General features: G+C 49.4%; 1 protein-coding gene across 1 annotated transcript; it reads right to left on the reverse strand.

The window, feature by feature from the left end:
• Positions 1-6,712: 6,712 nt before the first annotated feature.
• LOC142844678 (lymphocyte antigen 6D-like) lies at positions 6,713-8,521 on the reverse strand. Its single transcript, XM_075963493.1, has 3 exons — positions 8,453-8,521; positions 7,552-7,653; positions 6,713-6,908 (listed from the first exon to the last, which is right to left on the reverse strand). The coding sequence occupies exons 1-3, from the start codon at positions 8,502-8,504 to the stop codon at positions 6,724-6,726; spliced, it is 339 nt and encodes a 112-aa protein (XP_075819608.1). The 5' UTR covers positions 8,505-8,521; the 3' UTR covers positions 6,713-6,723.
• Between the last annotated feature and the right edge of the window lie 10,445 nt (positions 8,522-18,966).

The following is an 18,966-nucleotide window of genomic DNA, read 5'->3' on the forward strand; positions in this document are numbered from 1 at the left end:
ATAAGAAAATAAATAAGTCTTAAGGCCAAGTAATGGCATTCGCCTACTTCTCTGAAGGGAATGCTTTTCTCTCTGAAGCATAAAGGAGGAAATGCTGGGAACTCTCTGGGTAACAGCAGTGAGCTGCAGACAGCCTTATCCTTGCTGCCTTGGCCTTCTGCCAGCCCCACCTGAAAACATACAACTCCAGTCAGGATGCTGCCAGAACAACATGGAGAAGGCATTTGTTTGATGAGTGTGATTTAACGCTTGACCCAGTTACTGAGGAGCCTGCCACATAACATCCAATGAAATCAAACATTTCATCCACAAGAAATCTCAAACAACCAATTTTCACCCTCAGCCAACTTGTGAGCAAGTCAAACTCTCTTGAAAAATTCAGATACAAGAGACCAGTGCTTCCCCTATGGCTGCCTTGATCCTGTCAATGCCACCATGAGGGACTGGTGTCAACAGTTTAATAGAGGTTTGTCTGAGATTCCAGAGACATGCATTTCCTCAAGAAAAGCATGATATTCTTAGTGCATTATCAGAGGCATTGAAGTCAGGCTCCAAGAAGGGAATGAGGGAGAGACCAAGACCTCAAGACACCTGCAAAAGTAAAAGAGAGGAGCGACTGAAAGCCGAAGATATAACTTCAGCTCAGAAGTCCATGTTTGGAGCTATTCAGCCTTGAGCCGTGAGTTGTTATACTCTTCCTGCTTGCGAGCTTGTGCTGCAAGCCTCTAGTGCCAGGGGGTACACCGTCCAGGGCAGACTGCTTTCTGCAGACATAGCAGACTGAGTGTACTTGAAGTTTCACAAGGACCAGACCTGGGCCAGGGGTACTTCCCAGACCATGAGCTCGCTTTCCCTGTTACCAGCCTGCGTTCTCCTGTCCCCAGGCCATGAGCTCGCTTTCTCTGTTACGAGCCTGTGTTCTCCTGTCCCCAGGAAAAGAAAAAATAGTGTTCAATGTCCTGAATGTGTTAAAAGGAATAGGAAGATCACGACAGAAATAACTGTCACCAGAGAGAGAATCTGTGCCAGAGACACACTATGCTATTTCCAAATAGGCCACTCAAGATAACAACAAGGTTTTATTTTGACCTGAAGGACTTAGAAGAAGCAAAGAGAAACCTTCTGTGTTCCTGATAATGACTTAAAAAAACAAAACAAAAAGGGTCATTAGTCCTTAGGAATCCATCCTCCTGTTTCTACTAAGACAAACAATGGAGTGTCCATAGACAAATCAGCTTGCCTCTAACAGTGTGCAGGGTCTTACCCATCCTCCGTGTCTCCTGATACCTTGAGTTGAACTTGTTAAATTCAACTCAATAATAAATGCTTATTTACCTGGGAAATGGTTTCATTTTAATGGATTTGTTTTGCTCATATAAGAGCAGTTTCAGAACAATAAAGCAGAGTTCTCACATACTTCCCCCTAAATGTCTCCTACTAAACTTTTATTATATATTTAAGAAGAGACTTCCTTCTGACCCTGTGGATGGACAGGTGCTACTGTAACTTCTTGGGAATTCACAGTCCTGGGGGCTAAGTCCCTCTATGGCTGTACCTTCTTGGGAATCCATGGTCCTGGGGCTGAGACCCTCTATGGCTGACTGTACCTTCTCAGGAATCTGTAGTCCTGGAACTGAGACCCTTTATGGCTATACCTTCTCAGGAATCCACAGTCCTGGGGACTGAGGACCTCTATGGGGTTTCCATTCTAGTTTCTAATCTGACTCAACCCCTTATCTTTCACCTTAGATATCAGGCCACTGGACACTAACAGGTGTCAACTGTGTCCACACCAAGGGCCTGCTAACATGGTTTCTATGCCGGCTGATCCCTTGTCCAGGGCCCTCCTCCTTACAAGCTCCAGAGGAGGCTATGCGCTTTCTGCATCCCAGAGATGCACTTCAACATGATTTTGAGTATCTGAAATTGATGGACGTAGAAAGAGGGTCAGCACTCCCAGAGTCTCTGCGTCAGGGGGGCCCTAAGGACATCTGCTGCAGTGTCGGTGGAAGAGCCCCCATGGCTGCACCGGAGAGGCAAGTAACCCATGGCAGCATTTGCCTCAGTACTGGTGAAGTCTCCTTGCTCTGCGCCTCCTCCAGGCTTTCCTTGCAGGAATCTGACCACATTTTAAGAATGGCTGCTCACTGGCCTTTTGTTCTCTGTAGAATACTGGCCAGCAGTGTCATTGCCTATAAAAACTCAGAGTAGCCAAGCCCCACCTGCTTATGTGCCCAGCCAACACGTATTTGCTGAGAACACTGTGCCAGGCACTGAGTGTTGTGTCAGTGAAAGGGGAGTCTCCGCTTTAAGGGTGACTATATACAGTGAATCGAAGCTACAGAAAGGGGTACTAGCATAATGAGACTAATTATTTTGGTCATGTCAAATATAGACGTAATGCGATTGCTTATAGCAAAACAAGGACTCATTGAGGTGCAGCGCCACCCATCCTGTGGGCCAGATGTCAGGAAGAGTGGCTCCACATGGAAACACTCAAAGGGACTATTACTCATAGGGCAATAAACAGAGTGACATAGGAGTGTGTAGGGGTGTCCCACCTATCTATTTTTTTTTTCAAACACACCCTACAGACACAATGCCCAGATGCTCCCGACTTATAACAACTGGGCCTACAGTGTCTTGATTTTTGTGACAGTGTGAACATAAATCCACACGCCATTCTCTTCTTCACTGTAGCTCTGTCTTCGGTAATGTAGTGGCATTTCATTTGTATTTTAATACATACAGCTTGCCTGGGGATGGGGAAAGTAAAACAGCCACACTGGCCAGCCTCGCAGACCAGGCAACAATGATGCACACCTTTAGAGGATTATAAAAACTGGAGGAGACAGCTCTCTGTCTCTGTCCCACTCTGAGATTCTGGGAGGCAGGATGGCCATTTCGGACTGAGGTAGAGACAAGAGTCAGTGGCTGGCTGTTTTGTTTTTCTGACCTTCAGGTTGAATTTCTCCCCCACCCCCAAAAAAGAGAGGGGATCCATGCTCAGTACAATATATTTGTCTATGATGCTACATCTCCAGTGAACGAGTATTTTGGAGGAAGTCTGCATGCTCGACAAGGAGGAAGGAGGTGGACAAAGCAGATGTTTGTTGGGGCATTCATTATCCCAGCTGTGGTGTGTGGCACTGCCTTCTTCATCAACTTTATAACCACGAATTATCACCCCTCTAGAGCCATTCCTTTTGGAACACAGTAATTGACGTAAGCAAGCCAACATGTCAATATAAAGTGGGCCTTGGATTAAGCAATTTTGCCCAAATCCAGAAGCAACTGTGTATCAAAACCAGCATTCTCATAGTTTCTGCATGGGTCTATAATGAAAGAAATGTGTTCAGAGTCCCTGGGAAGCAAAGACAAATGACCTAGAATGTACTTTGGTGGCACCATTACATGTCAGCAGACAGGGGCAGTTGAAGTATAGCTCAGGGTCTGTTCAAGAGGATAGGATATGAAACATTTCAAACAACAGATGACAGAATCAGTTTGGTAATCAAAAGACCTTCATCCCAAGAACCTTCAGAAATTGCTTTTAAAAAGGAAAGAAAAATGACCATAGATAAGATAAGGATCAGGGACTTCAAGGGGAACTGAGAAATCAATTACACTAACTGAAGTAGATGCTAACTGACAAGAGAGGAACCCTGGATGAAAGCTAGGCCGTAGCTGGTTGCAGGGAGCTCAGGCGATGCAGCAGCGCGGTGGGCTCCTATCCTTGGACAATCAGAGTTGGGCGCTGAGAAATCCCCTTTGGCCCTCGGTGTCTGGCCAGCAACACCAGACAGACTGTTAGCCCTCTGAGTCACAGCCCAGGCTCACCCAGGCCGGTGAGTGAGCACCTAGCCGAGATGCTCAGTGGTATATACTACCTAAGAGATGGTCAGTTCCAGCTCTGGGAGCAGCTGTGGAGCCTGACCCTGGGGTCCAGTTTCTCTGGTCCTCATCGTTTCCATAAATCTGGTGCTGCGAAGATCTTGCCAGGAGTTAGGAAACATTGCCACAACAATGGAAAACAGATTATTACACAGTCAAGTGAGCCATGTTGAGACTATACAGTAGCACACTTTTGAGTTTTTTTATTTAGCTATTTATTTATATATATAAAAAAAAGTCTCATGTCATCCAAGTCAGTCTCATGTGACTGCAAACTTGCTGTGACGCCAGAAATGACCTCGACCTTCCCGTCTTCCTGCTTCCACCTCCCAAGTGCTGGGGCTACAGATGGGCAAGGTCCTGTCAGCACAGTGCTGAGGATGGAACCCGGGGAGTCACCCAATGCGAAGCAAGCCCTCTACCATCTGAACGGCCTCCTCAGGCCTTAATTTGTTGTTTTCGTTTTTTGACACAAAGTCTCGTGTTCTCATTTTGCTGATAAGCAGAGAACTTAGGGCCTGTGCCTGAGGACACGGGAATGAATGGCAGCATGGGTGGTCCCTGCCAGGTTGGGTCTACCCTGCCAGTGGGTAGAGGGATGTGAGCGGTGGCAGCATGGAAAACCATCCTTTAGACACTGCAATAAGGTAAATTTCGTGGGACCTCTGAAACCTATGGAATACCAGCCCCCAGCCCCAGCCTCCAGACCTCTGCAGCATCAGCCTCGGGGGTGGGCAGCTCAGCGGCAGTGGGTCTCCAGCACTTGACACTTTGCCAAGAAAGCCAGTGAATGCCTGGATTGTGGGGAGAGCACATGGGGAGCCCCAATCACAGGATGTTCTGCCCGAGAGCCCATCAACCCAAGGAGCTTAGGGACCAGAGAGGGCATTTGTGGAAGTCCCCATTTCAGGAGCAACAATGTCCCTCGAGAAGCTCCACACACCCTGTTGCGATCCTGCTCTCACCTCACGACCTCCCCTCTGTTGAAGTCCTGTGGTTTCATTCATCAGCCAACCAATGTCAGCACCAGTCCCCACCCCCAGCAGAGGTCTGCTCTTCTCTAGGATCCTTGTGACCTGCCCCAGCTCTGCCCTTACTAACCAACCCTACGTCCAGGGACAGCCCATCTGCCTCCATTGACTAGAATTGCTCTTTGGCACCTGGTGAGGTGACCAGTGGGAGGCCACCTGAGTTCAGCCCTCTGTCATTCCCAGGGCACTGAGCTGGTGCCTCCCAGCAACAGCTTTGTGTAATAAAGCGGCGGCAGCACCGTGTGGATGTCTTGTGATCAGGTCTGGATGAGGCACAGTGTATGGAAAACACCATAGTAAAAGGACCCAGAATGGAACAAGGGCGTGAAGTGAATGAACAAGCATGAATTCATTCTCTGCCCTACACATGTCTGGAAAGTTAGGGAGAATCCAGTCAATGGGGTTACCCACCCAAACTACCGCCAGCCTAGAATTTAGCTCCCAGGCTCATTCCCTTAATGGGGGTACGGTGTTGACCAGGGTTTCAGACATGGGCAGAGAGGCAGACACACACTGGAAGGGGCAGCTCCTCTTTGATGGAGGACGTACAATCAATCGCTAGAGCTGATGATGGAGTCCTGGGGCTGGACCACAGGCAGAGAAGGGAGGAAACATGTAGGCGGAGTTTCTCTATGTCTTAGCAGCTGCTCCCAAATAACCACATAGAGACTTAATGTTAATTATAAATATCCGACCGATAGCTTAGGCTTAACTTCAACCAGCTCTTACAACTGAAATTAACCCGTTTCTATTAATCTATTGCTGCCCCAAGGTTCGTTTACCTCATCTATGAACTTCCCATGTTCCACATCTGGTTCAAGACTCCTCAGACCCTACCCTTCTTTTTAGCATTCTCTCAGCCCTGAAAGCCCTGCCTAGCTATCGGCCAGTCTGTTTTTATTAACAGTGAGGACAACACATGTTCACAACGTGCAGAAGGATTATTCCACAGCAGAAACCCCTCAGGCTTCACAGCTGGACAAAGCCTGCCCTCACCCTCCCAGTTGTGACTGTCCTTTGTTTCCGAATAGACTGGAGATCACAGAAGCTCCTGAAGTCCTGATGAGATTCTTGTCATCCTAGAATAGAATCCTCAGGGTCTATCCGAAGGATAAGGTATCCTGGGGCTGTAGGCTACACAGAGGGCATCACACATAACAACTGTGCTAATACCAGGGTTGACCTACGCCTTGTTCAAGGAAAAACTGTCCCAGCATCTGCCCTTCGCCCACAGCTGGACTGAAGGCCTCTCCTCAGGGTTTTCATTTGCCAAGAATCTTTGAACTCAGGTTAAAGCAGCAAATTTCACTACCGGTCCAGGAATCAGCAGGTAACACTGGAGCTCAGCTCTTTTGAAGTGGTGATGATCAGACTCAGGTCTTCTGAGGTAGTTGCAAGGAGGGATCCGTGGGATATATGAAAAGAAGAAGCCCCCCAAACAATTCACTGTGCCTCCCGGGGGGGGGGGTGCTTCCACAATCCCCGGTAACAGATTCACAGCCATGATGTCTTCCTTGCACCAGCACTTGGAGGCCAGCAGATGGCGACCTTGGAGACAGAGCTCCACATACAGCACCCTGGACAGTGGCGAGGGTCTCCTTTAGCCTAAAGCCTCTGCCTGTGGTCCTGCTCCAGGGCCCCCATCTTCAGCTCTAGTGATTGTACTCAGTGAACATTCTCTCTTAGAATCCTTCTGACTGGAGTAGAAGTACCACACCTAACGCTATGAAACATTTCAGTCACATGATGACACCTGGCTCCGAGCAGCAGCGTCTAAGCCTACGTGGGAGTTCTGCTCTTATCGGCTGAGATAGATAAAGCAGACACTGAGAATCAGCAGCACCCAGCTGGCGTGAAGGCTCACGGTACTGTTGCAGAGGTCCGTGTTGCAGCAGGAGGCCTTGGAGTTATTCTGGTTCTGAAGGACATCGGGACAGGTAAATCCACATGTTCTTGTGATGAGCGTTTGCTGGCCTGGGGGTGCTGGAAACAGAGGGCAGAAGGGGAGCCATTTACTGAGAGACCTATAAGACCCACTCCTGGCCCTAGTAACAAACCCAGGCCACCTACAACCTCCAGTTCAGGGGGACCCCCAGCAAGAAGTCAGGAGGGTCAAACTCAGGTTGTGACGAGAAACAGGGCTCAGTATGTGGTCAAGATTAAGGATTAATATGTAACCCAGGGTAGGAGATCATTGTGATGAAGACCAAGACTCAGACTGTGACAGGTATAAGGTTCAGAATATGATCAGAATTAGGACTCAAAGTGAAATCCAAGGTCAGGGCTCAGGAAAGCGCCTAGGGTTACCCACTCCCTACTTTTCTCCCCTTTCCTTTCTGAGCAGCCAGCACTCCTGGGAAGGGTTAGAATAGCACGTTTCACCGTCTGCGCTACATACGGTGGCTCACTTGGAATATCCCACTCACTCTAAAACAGTACTGTTGGGTTCCATTTTGAAGGGAGGGCAGTGCACTCAAAAGCTCTCAACAACTGAGAGGACTCTCAGGGCCATATCTTCCCAGCCCTCCCCCCAACTCTACCAGCAAGTTGCCTTACCCTAGCATCCCCGGGTGCCAGATAAAAGGTTCCATGCCCTGTCCCACCCACCTAGGACCAAGGTACTCACCATACCAGGTGGTCAAGCAGTAGCGGCTCTTGTCGCTGCAAGATCTAGGGTTGTAGCAGTTTCCAGTGGTGGTACTACACTCGTGACATTTCAGCGCCTGAGCTGGAGGGACACAGCTGGGGTCAGAGATGGAGGCATTCCATAACCACACCAGACAGCACAGGAGACATAGACAGTTCTGTGGGAAGCACTAACCACCGATCAACCCATTCTGTCCCCCAATCACCCACATGGACAGCCCCTCAGCAGCCACACTGAGGCACAGGGGCATAGGGCTCTGTCTCTGGTTCAGGAAACCAAAACTCTAAGCAACCAGCAGTCCATGCTGCTGGTCATAACCCACAACAGAAGGTCACCGGCTACATGATGCTAATCCCACAAGACTTGGCAAAAGAGACAGCAAGTCCAACAAAATATCTAGACTTGATAGAAAAGACGAGTAGGGAGAACGAGTGAGATGGTAGAGGTGCTTGCTGCCAAGCCCCCAAAGATCTGAGCTCAATCTCCAAAAACTCACATGGTAGAAGAGAATTAATTCCAACAAGTTGTCCCCTGATGTCCACATGCACACTTTGACATGACCACACACACACACACACAGAGAGAGAGAGAGAGAGAGAGAGAGAGAGAGAGAGAGAGAGAATATAATGTAGTGAAAGAATTTTAAGGCTAGTGAAGGTACCACAAAAGGGTTCCACGGCTAGACTGTGTCCCAGCGTCCCACCTCCCAGCTCAGGCAGCCCGGCTGTGAGGCCTTCAGCAGGTCCTGTCCCCTATACCAGCACCTCCTCTGGACAGCAGGACCACATCATCTGGAGGCAGGTCCAGCCAGGTCAGGATGTCAGCCAGAGTCCTGAAGGACTCTGGTGACCTAGGACAGGGTTCCTACTTCCCGGCTTACCTGAGGAGCCCAGCAGAATCAGGGGCAACAACCAAAGCAGATGAGTCCTCATCTTGGGCAATGGGCAAGCAGAGCGTGTGTCTGGATGAGGCTAGTGCTGGACCAGCCTGTCTTTATAGTTCCTCCTGCTGTGGTGGGTGGGGCCTCGGTCCCTCTCCCACCTCTGACATGTGTCACCTCTAAGGGTGTGGTTGAAAGGTAAACACTTCCAAGATTGCCTTGTCCGGTGCTCCAATCCCTTTTCCAAATGTCCATCCCCCTTTTCTCCTGCTCCCTAAGTCCCCACCTAACCCCATCCGGCTGTGTTGCTCCTACTCCAGTCAGGCCATCGTCCGGGGACCATTGTCAGTCCCTTGTCCATCTTAGAAGATGTTTCAGGCTGGGTTGAAACACTGGGAAATTGTCTTCTCCTGGTGGAGGAGGAAGGAGCCCCAGGTCACAGTGCCTATAGGTTTCATCCTCTCAAAATTCCACTCCTTGGTATATAGAGGGCAACTTCCCCTTCATATCCTCACACGTCACCCTCTCTGTGTGCCTGTGCCCTAACCTCTTCTAGACAGAATGCTTGCCAGATTGGATTGGATCATAAAAGTAACTTCCACTTACCTTAATAGTCTATTAGAGGGCAGTTTTCCAAAAGTCCCAACCCGAGGGACTGGGCGCTAGGGATCTCAACATATGATTTTGAGGGGATAGAATTCGGCTCATGTGCTGGCTAGTTTTATGTAAACTTGACACAAGCTAGAATCATCTGAGAGAGGAGAGCCTCAGTTGAGAAAATACCTCCATAAAATGGGGCTGTAGGCAAGCCTGTAAGGGGGGCATTTTCTTAATTAGTGATTGGTGGGGAATGGCCCAGTCCATTGTGGATGGGGACATCCCTGGGCTGGTGATCTTGTGTTCTACAAGAAAGCAGACTGAGCATAGGAGCAAGCCAGTAAGCAGCACCCCTCCATGGTCTCTGCATCAGTTCCTGCCTCCAGTTTCCTGCCTTGTTTGAGTTCTTACTTATTTGAGTTTTCTGTTTGATTGCCTTTGAAGATGAACTGTGGTACAGAAGTGTTACCAAAATAAGCCTTTTCCTCCCCAAGTTTCAACAGGGTCTAGACCCTGTTCATAATTGCAAAGTGTAAAAGAGAGAAGGGTATGAAACCGATCTCCTCAGAGCACCTTCAAGCCCCTCAGTTCCTCCAATAAGTCCAGGGAGGGTTCCCTCTATGGCCTGCCAGGGGACAGAAGAGGAATCCACAGTAACATTCACACCACAGGCAGGATAAAATGAGGCACAATGGAGAATATTGAGCTCAGGATGTTGGGGGCAATGGGCTGAGGATGCTGGATATCAGTGGGCTGGGGATTTTGGATGTCGGTGAACTAGGGGTGCTGGGGACCAGTGGTCTTGGAATTCTTGTTGTCAGTGGACTGGGAATGCTGAGGGGCAGTGGTTTGGGAATTCTGGGTATCAGTGGACCGGGGATGCTGGGGGACAGGGGGCTAGGGATACTATGGGACACTGGGTTGAGGATACTGAGGGACAGTGGGCTGGGGATGCTGGGGGACAGTGGGCTGGGGTTGCTGGGAGGCAGTGAACTGGGGAAGTTGTGGGGCCAGTGAACTGGGGATACTGGGCATCAATAGACTGGGGGTATTAGAAGCAACAGGCTGGAGATGCTGGGAGGCAGGGGTATGAAAGCATGTTAGTGTCCATTGGTGATGTTCATAGGTTGAGCAGAGCTCAGCTCTGTAAAGATATTCAGTGATGCCAAGTGTAAACACTGGTCTTCCTTCCCAACTTGCAGGATCCCATTTTATGGCAACAAAATAGAAAGCCCAAAGGAAAAAGGGACCAGCCAGGTCATGTTGTGAGTTAGGGCTTCCCTCCCCCACCCGGAGGCTTCATCTGCCCATTGAGGGGAATTTTCCCCTGGCACACTCCCAGGCTCCCAGGACAAGGAAAGTATCCTGCTGTGCCCCAGGCTTGTGTCTTGCTCCCCTTCTGGGGTCCCAGCCATTTAGACTGGCTAGTTACCATACCCATCCCAACAGTGACAGGATCACATTCTACCCAGAACTTGGCCAGCAGTCAAGCACAATGGCCTTCTGCCTGAGCCAGCTGTGCAGTGAGAGCCTTTTACACATGGTCATGTATCCAGGGAAGTGGCTGACTTCATAACACCTCCCAGACGAACCCTCTAAGGTTAAAGGCTACATGACCTCAGCCACTCTGCTGTCATGATTACCTCCTCTGGTTAACAAGGCTCAGGGGTTATCCTGGTGAGGCACACATTCCAGATAAGGGACTTAGGCAACACCTTGACCAGTCATAGCTGCCAGCCTTGAAGGCCTATTTGTTGTCTTGGTTCCTCTAGACAACTTACACAGAACAGTAGAAAGTCAGCAGGGCTACAACCCCCCAGGAATGGAGCTGTCCACATTCCAAGCCTAGCAGTGTAGGTGCCCTGCCTCACCCAAAGGTGATTGACTAGATGGGAATAAGCTAAAGATTTAGGCATGGGGAGATGACACTAAGAGTCCTAAATGTCATTATGGAACCTTTGTAGAGGCAGAGGGCTGGGGAGGTGGCTCCGTCAGCGTAGTGCTTGCTTTGCAAGCATGAGATCTGGAGTTTGGTCTCCAGAGAACCCACACGAGAAGCTGGGTGTGGTGGTATGTGCCTATAATTCCAGCAGTAGAAAAGTACAGATAGATCGGTCGCAGAGGCTTGCGGGACAGTCAGTCTAGCCTCCTTGGTGATCTCCATGCCAGTGAGAGACCATGTCTCAAAAAGCAGACAGACAGAGAGGCAGGCAGGCAGGCAGAGAGAAACACACAGAGAGAGGAAGGGGTGTACAGGACCCACACCTGGACCCTTTGTCTCTGGGATTCTAGGTCACTGTGTCCTGATGCTGTCTTCACCAAGGATGCGGCACTAAGAAAAGGTGTGTCTGTCTATTTTCTGGAAGTCTTAGGTTACCTGTAGTCCAGGATGGACTTGAACTATTGATCTTCCTCCCTCCACCTCCAGAGAGCAGATAGCACAAATGTGGACTGCCACACCTAGTGTCATGAGTTGGTTTTTAATAAAACTTTATTATGATGGCAAAACACACACAAGCATCTACCTTACCTCTGTAGCTATTCAAACAGTTGAGTGGCAGTAAGAACATTCACGTTGAGCCACCATCACCATCCACTCATCATGAGTGATGACCCACCATCGTTATCTACTAATAATCCACAGAATGTTTTCATCTGTCTAGACAGAAGTTGTCCCCGTTAAGCACTGATGATGTGGGATTCCCCTCTGTATGCTATGATTGTCATTGATTAATAAAGGAACTGCTTTGAACCTATAGCAAGGCAGAACTTAGCTAGGTGGGGGAAACTAAACTAAATGCTGGGAGGAAGAAGGCGGAGTCAGTGAGAAGCTATGGGGCCCCCCTGGAGACAGACGCTTGGGACGAAACTTTATCCAGTAAGCCACAGCCACATGGCGATACACAGATTAAAGGGGATGGGCTAGTTTTGGATATAACAGCCAGAAATACGTTTAAGCTATTGACCAAACTGTATTGCAAATAATTTGGTTTCTGTGTGATTATTTCAGAAAGTCTGGGCAGGACAGAAACCTAAATTTCTCATTTCTGTCCCGTGTGTCCTGGTTATGGTTGGCTTTCGGTTGGGTTGACTTTCACAGTGACGTTCATATAAGACATAGCATAGCAATTCTTTGTGGTTACGTCAAACATCATAAAGTAACACTCCACACCTGTTGTATACACACCCATCAATTTCAACAGCATGTAAAACCCCTCTCCTTTAGAGGTCTAGCCTCAGCTCAGTCCAGTACAATATTGGTATCACAACATTACGTTCTATCCAACCATGCATCCAAAATCACTAATTAACCATTGTTTCAATTTACTAATCTCTGTGACATGTAGAAAACAAAATGTGGGTTTCTAAACCAAATTATAGCTAGCAACAGATACTCCAGGCTGCCACTCTGCCCTGAGCTGCTACGCACAATTTCCTAAGGCTAGACTGCAACCCCACAAGCCCTCACACAGGTGTAAACCATAAACCATAAACATTACACACCCATCTGATTGTTGGTCAAGAGCCAGTCCAAACCACCAAATTACAGAACTCCCTGTTAGGCTGAAAGTGTGTCACCAGGGAAAGTCCCCAACTACTCACTATATTACACTATGATTAGATGGGACTGTCTTTGTGGTTTTCCCCTTTAAAACTGGCTGCTACCCCTGGGCTTGAGCAGCATGGTTTGAAGCCTGAACTCTGCCACCTCCACGATACCAGTTTTTCCTAACTAAATTTTTGGCTTGCTCAAACCCTGTCTTTCATGGTTTCTTGGACCCTAACAATGGCAGCTTTGGAATACTTTCCTTATTATTCCCTAGTCTCATGAATTTTGTAAGGGAACTGGACTCATGTCCAATTGTAAATGTTACTTCCTAATTGCCCTCACACTTCCCTTTCTGAGACCTTTATTCTCCCCGTGACTTTTGGTCGCCTTGCAGTATCTCCCTTGCCTGTGGGCTGCAGCTAGTGCCTGTCTGGGAATGCCTTCGCTTCCTAGAATGGGATGCTGAATGTAAGATTTGGCCTTGAGAGTCCTTCTTATTTCCTCTCAGCACTTTAGCAATCTGTAGCCCATGACCTTCTCCCGCCAAAGGGTCTGTGTGGACAGCCTCGCTGAGGACCCTTGCCTGTGAAGGGTTCTTTCTAATGCGCTGCTTTGAAATTCTCTTTGTCTTTAGCTTTCAGAGTTTGTTGGAATGCCTCAGTGTGGGTCACTATGCCACCATCTTAGAATCCACTGAACTTCTTGGCTGTTGGAATTCTTTTTTTTTTTTTAACTGGGGACTCTCCAGCATGTTTCCCCCAACAACCTCTCTAGACCTTTCTCTTGCCTCCTGGATCCCCAGCGTGTCCTTCGGTCTGCCTGGTGACAGCCTTGGGTCCCCAGACTCGGCTCCATATCATGCATTGTTCGCTCCTCAGTCCAGTCGGACCTGTCTTGATTCCCCTCGGGTCTGCCTTCAGCTCCTACGTCAGCTATTTCACAAGTTTTACTTCTCAGCTTCAGAGCGACTTCTTGGTTCCTTTCTGGTGTTCTCATTTTGTTGACACCTCAATTTCTGGGCTGTCCCCACATCTTCCTCCATTCTCTGGGCATTTTTAAGATCATCGTCTTAGTGTCTCTGTCTACCATGTCTGTTCTCTGGTTGTTCTCAAGTGAAGTTTCGGTTAATTTTTTTGTTTGGGGGCCTTTGAATGGGCCATATGTCTGTTTCTTTATAAACCTTTTGATGTGTTGAATTGAAAATTGAGCGTTTGACTCTAACAGTGTGGTGACTCTGGAGTCCCCCTCAGTCATCCTCCACTTGCTGAGGCAGTATCCCGGAACCCGGGACTCTCTGCTAGGTTACACCGGCAGGTCAACAAGCTGCACGCACGCACTTTTCTCCACTTCCGTGCCCCACATCCTGAGCTAAGACTGTAGACCATGCCACTGGCCCTGGCATTTTTACAAGGCCAAACTCAAGGCCTTGTGCTTGCAGACGAGCACGTCAGCCATCTCCAGCTGCTCCCCTCAGTCTCTTTTTTTATTTAAAGTGGGCACTCAGTCAGTGGCTATGGGGACTTTCTAACAGTCCTGTTTATATGGTGGCTTTGAAATGTCCATACTTTAAGTGTCTGACTCAGAAGGGGGAACAGGAGAAATAAACAAAAGTTGAGTGAAAGAGATAGAGATAAAATCCCCAGCCCCGTAAACCACCTATGGGTGCTTTTAAGAGAGAGGCTGACTGTGTCTTTGGGTCTGAGCTGAGAAGATGCAATCTCCCATGAGAACATGGACCCCCACGTTTTGGAAAACAGAGTCCTGCTGCCTCTTCCAGACCCTTCCAGCTCATACAACTGACTGTCCGCCACAGGAGTAGGAGCTGGGACATAGGCAGTTGCTACTGTGCTGAGAGCTGAAATGGACCAAAATCAGCCATCTAAGTGAGCCTGGACCTGGCCAGCCTTCGCTAGACCACGGCACCCAAACAGTCACATCAGACAGATGTGCAATTGTTGTTTAGGAACGGAGAGCGGTTTCTGCTGCTTTCCAATCTGTCATCTTCCCAGACCAAGGTTTTAATACTACAAAGGACGAACTGTTTTGGCTATACAGAAAGAAAAGGATGTAACTCCAAGTAAAGAACCCACCTCAGCTTGGAGGTGACCGCAAACCTTGTGAGTGTAGGTTTCTTAATAAATTAATTTGTTTTCTTCGTCAACAACTCTGTGAAGTGCTGGGCTTTGCTCGTTGCCTAAAAGTGGTAGCATTATTCGTGGTTAGTGATGATAGAGCAGTGGTGATGATGATGATGATGATGATGGTGATGATGATGATGATGGTGATGGTGATGATGATGGTGATGGTGGTGGTGATGATGATGATGGTGGTGGTGATGGTGATGATGGTGGTGGTGATGATGATGGTGGTGATGGTGATGATGGTGGTGGTGATGGTGATGATGGTGGTGATGGTGATGATGGTGGTGGTGGTGATGGTGGTGATGGTGATGATGGTGGTGATGGTGATGATGGTGGTGGTGATGGTGGTGATGGTGGTGGTGATGGTGATGATGGTGGTGGTGATGGTGATGATGGTGGTGGTGATGGTGGTGATGGTGGTGGTGATGGTGGTGATGGTGGTGGTGGTGGTGGTGGTGATGGTGGTGGTGATGGTGGTGGTGATGGTGGTGATGGTGGTGGTGATGGTGGTGGTGATGGTGGTGATGGTGGTGGTGATGGTGATGATGGTGGTGGTGATGGTGATGGTGGTGGTAGTGGTCATGGTGAGGGAAGTGGTCATGGTGGGGGGTAGTGGTGATAATATTGATTGTGACAGTGGTGATGGTGGTAGCGATACTGGGGGTGATAGGGATGACATTACTGGTGGCATGGTAAAGATGGAGACAGTAGTGTTGGCTTTTTCTGATTAACAGCGGTAAAGGAGTGGAGAGTACATTACAAGCTTTCCTGGCATGAGTCAATATCAAGTGTTGGTTAAAGTCTCAACCTTGAGGATCCTAAGCGCTTGGACTTGAGCCCTGGCACTTATCGAGGCATGGTGATGGTCACATTAGTCATGTTGTGTGCCTCACTTACCGGCCTAATCGATGTGATAGGGATAATTAACTGGAAATTAACTCTCATGGGGAGCCTCATCCAGGAATGGTGTGAGAGTCTCACCAGGAACGCCGTGTCTTCAACGACTCTGTGCTGTGTATCAAGATTTTTCTGGGTGTGGTGCTCACACCTGGCTTCTCATTCCTTAAGAGCCTGAGGTGGGAGAATTGCTATGACTACAAGGGCTAGCCTTGACTACAAAGTGAGACTCTGTCACAAATGAAAGGACCTAGATTTCCATGATTTCTGGCTTTGATCCACTCTGATGCTGCTGCTATGATCCACCCACCTGCCACCTTTGTACACTTTCTTCTGCCGTAATGGGAAGGGGTGGCATTTCCAAGCAATCAGATCCCCTTTTCTCTTTTGGGTAGCTTCTACTGAAAAGTACCACTGTAGTTTATTTGGTCTCCAGAGTTCCACCCACTTAGCACTGCACCTGTGTGGTAGTGGTGATGGTGAAGGGAGTGGGGGTGATGATGGTGATGGGGGTGGTGATGGTGATAGGGGTGATGGTGGTGATGGTGATGGGGTGATGGTGATGGGGGTGATGGTGATGATGGTGATGATGGGGGTGATGACAGTGATGGTGGTGATGGGGTGGGGTGATGGTGATGGTGATGGCGGTGATGGGGGTGATGGTGATGGGGGTGATGGTGATGGGGTGATGGTGATGGGGGTGATGGTGATGGGGTGATGGTGATGATGGTGATGATGGGGGTGATGACAGTGATGGTGGTGACGGGGTGGGGTGATGGTGGTGATGGTGATGGGGTGATGGTGATGGGGGTGATGGTGATGGGGTGATGGTGATGGTGATGGTGATGGGGGTGATGACAGTGATGGTGGTGATGGGGTGGGGTGATGGTGGTGATGAGGACAATGATGGTGATGGGGGATAATGGTGGGGGTGAAGTGGTGATGGGGATGATGATGGTGATGGAGGTGGTGAGAGGGGTGATGGTGGTGGGGTGTGGCAGTGGTGGGGGTGATATTGGGGTGACTAGGATGGTATTACTAGTAGGGTGGTGATGGTAGAGACAGTAGTGGTTGTTTTTCTGAATAATGGTGGTGAAGGAAATGGAGGAGTATATTACAAGCTGTCCCCACCACTGTCTCACACCAGAGTGTGCCCACTTGCCCATTTCTCCCCTGCAGACACTAAGTCACAGCCTTTCAAGCTTTCCCTGGTGCCCATTTCCCACCAGATCGAGTCTACCCCATCACCGTGAGCTCCGTTTCCTTTGCCCAGTGTTGAGATGGAATCCCAAACTCATACTGTTTTGTTATAGTCGGCCACCTCCTTGCTGTGAGTCTTTGGGCGAGTTATTTAACACCGTGCCTCACTTCCCTTGTCTATAGCATAGGCTTCATAACAGCACCCACTCCTAAGACTTAGGGGAGAATCAAGTGAGTTTAATAAGCACGGATCCCTAAAACGGACCTCCTACACCTTTACACGGTGTTAACCAACTTGATCACCACAACACACAAACCACCCAAGTTCTTCACCTGCCACAAAGCCCAGGCCTCACAGACCCTGGTAGAAGTTAGAAGGGTGTCTTAGAGCTCCTGTTGCCCTGGCCAAGCTGGGCAGCTCCTTCGTCATGGCCTGAGCAATGGAGTTAGAGCAAGGTATCACAGAGTCAGAGTCAGTTCCTTCAACATGACACACTGCAGACCGGAAAGGAAGCCGGAGGCTGCTGGGAAAGAGGTCCATCAGTTTCCATGGTGATGGTAACATGCAGCCTTGACCCCTTGATTCACAAGTGTTCCAGTGAGTCACAACACCTCTACAGCGCCACACAGAATCCTGGAAGTTAGTCACCTGTGACTCTGTTTGAACCCCTCCCTATCTCTCTGGCTCCTGGCCCAGGCTCTCACAAGTCCACACCTAGAGGACTCTGGCCTCTGGAAACACCATCGTAGATTTAGTTCGCCTGCATCTGTGAGGCAGCGGTGCTTTTTGCATAGCTGACATCCGATCCTCACCGCATGGGAGAGGGGAGTCATGTGGGACCTGGAAGTTGTGTCCGCACATGCCACACAGCTAGTCAGAAGCACAGCCCTCCTTGCGCACCGAAGCCACGGCGCTCCAGGCTACCCTCTGTCTCCACACCCCCCACTCAGCATCCGGCCCCACCCAGGTGCTTCTCCACACCTCCACACAGTCCACCGGCGCCTGTGAACTGGAGGACCATTCAGAGGCTGGAAACAGCTCATATTCAGCACAGATCAGGCATGCACAGCCTCCACGCTTCTGCCTCTCACTGTAAGCCCGATACAGGCAATGCCTTTTGGGACAGGTGAAAGAAAGTGGTTTATCAAGCGTGCTGGCCAAGTCACAAGCAGGCTCGGTACTGCCCGTATTCTTTTCTGAATGCCAAGAGCTGCTTCCGGGAGCCGGAGCCATTTTCTCACTGCAGCTCCCACCTCCCTCTGTCTCTGCCTTGCTCTGTTCTAGCTCTCCCTGCTGGGTTTGGCCAGGCAGCCCCGCTAAGCACACTCCAGCTCTTTCCTCCCTGGTCTGCCCGGTCCCTTCCATCATCTCATCCTCCTCCCTCTGTCCGGCCTACGCTGTGCCAGGACCAGCCAGCCCTACCTAGGTGCTGCCTAGTCATCTTCCACCAGACAACTTATATTTCTTCTTTGATTCGAGCTGGCTCCTCCCCAGGTCCCCCATCACTCAATCGTGGGCCGGGATCAGTTCAGTCCCTCGGGTTCTGCAGCCATGAGCTGGTCTCAGTAGTCCCCTTCTCTCCACCCATGCCTCTTCTGACTCAGGTCCTGCCTCCACCTGCATCTATGGCCCTCCTGTGCTAGGTTGTAGAAACCCTGACCAGTGCAGCTGACGGTGGCCCCAGACTCCCTCGGCCTCCGTCAGACCTCCCAGGCTCTGACTACCCTCTGTATTTGGAACTTTTCTGAGCATCTTGCTGCTGTTGTGTTTTCTTGTCATCTAACGTGTGACATGAGTGTGGTGTGCGGCATCAGCTGGGAGGCACATAAGTATATCTGCACAAGGTATATGTCCTATGACTTTCACATGGTGTACCTGGGCCATGTCTGCAGTCAGCTCGGGGTCCTTGGACCTCATCTGCTCTTGGATGGGAGAGTCAAGCTGGGGCGCTCTCTCCTCCACTGAGTGGTACCTGCGCAGCACCTCCTCACATGTCAATGCTTTTGATTATGCCACAAGGTCTTCATCTATTCGTCTGTTGATGAACAATGGGGTTGATTCTAGCTAGAAATGAATATGATTCTAAAAGTGTTTTGAAGGCTTCCCTTCTTATTTCTCCTGTCTACAA

The sequence above is a fragment of the Microtus pennsylvanicus genome, chromosome 2 (genome assembly GCF_037038515.1).
Source record: "Microtus pennsylvanicus isolate mMicPen1 chromosome 2, mMicPen1.hap1, whole genome shotgun sequence".
Classification (NCBI taxonomy): Eukaryota; Metazoa; Chordata; class Mammalia; order Rodentia; family Cricetidae; genus Microtus; species Microtus pennsylvanicus.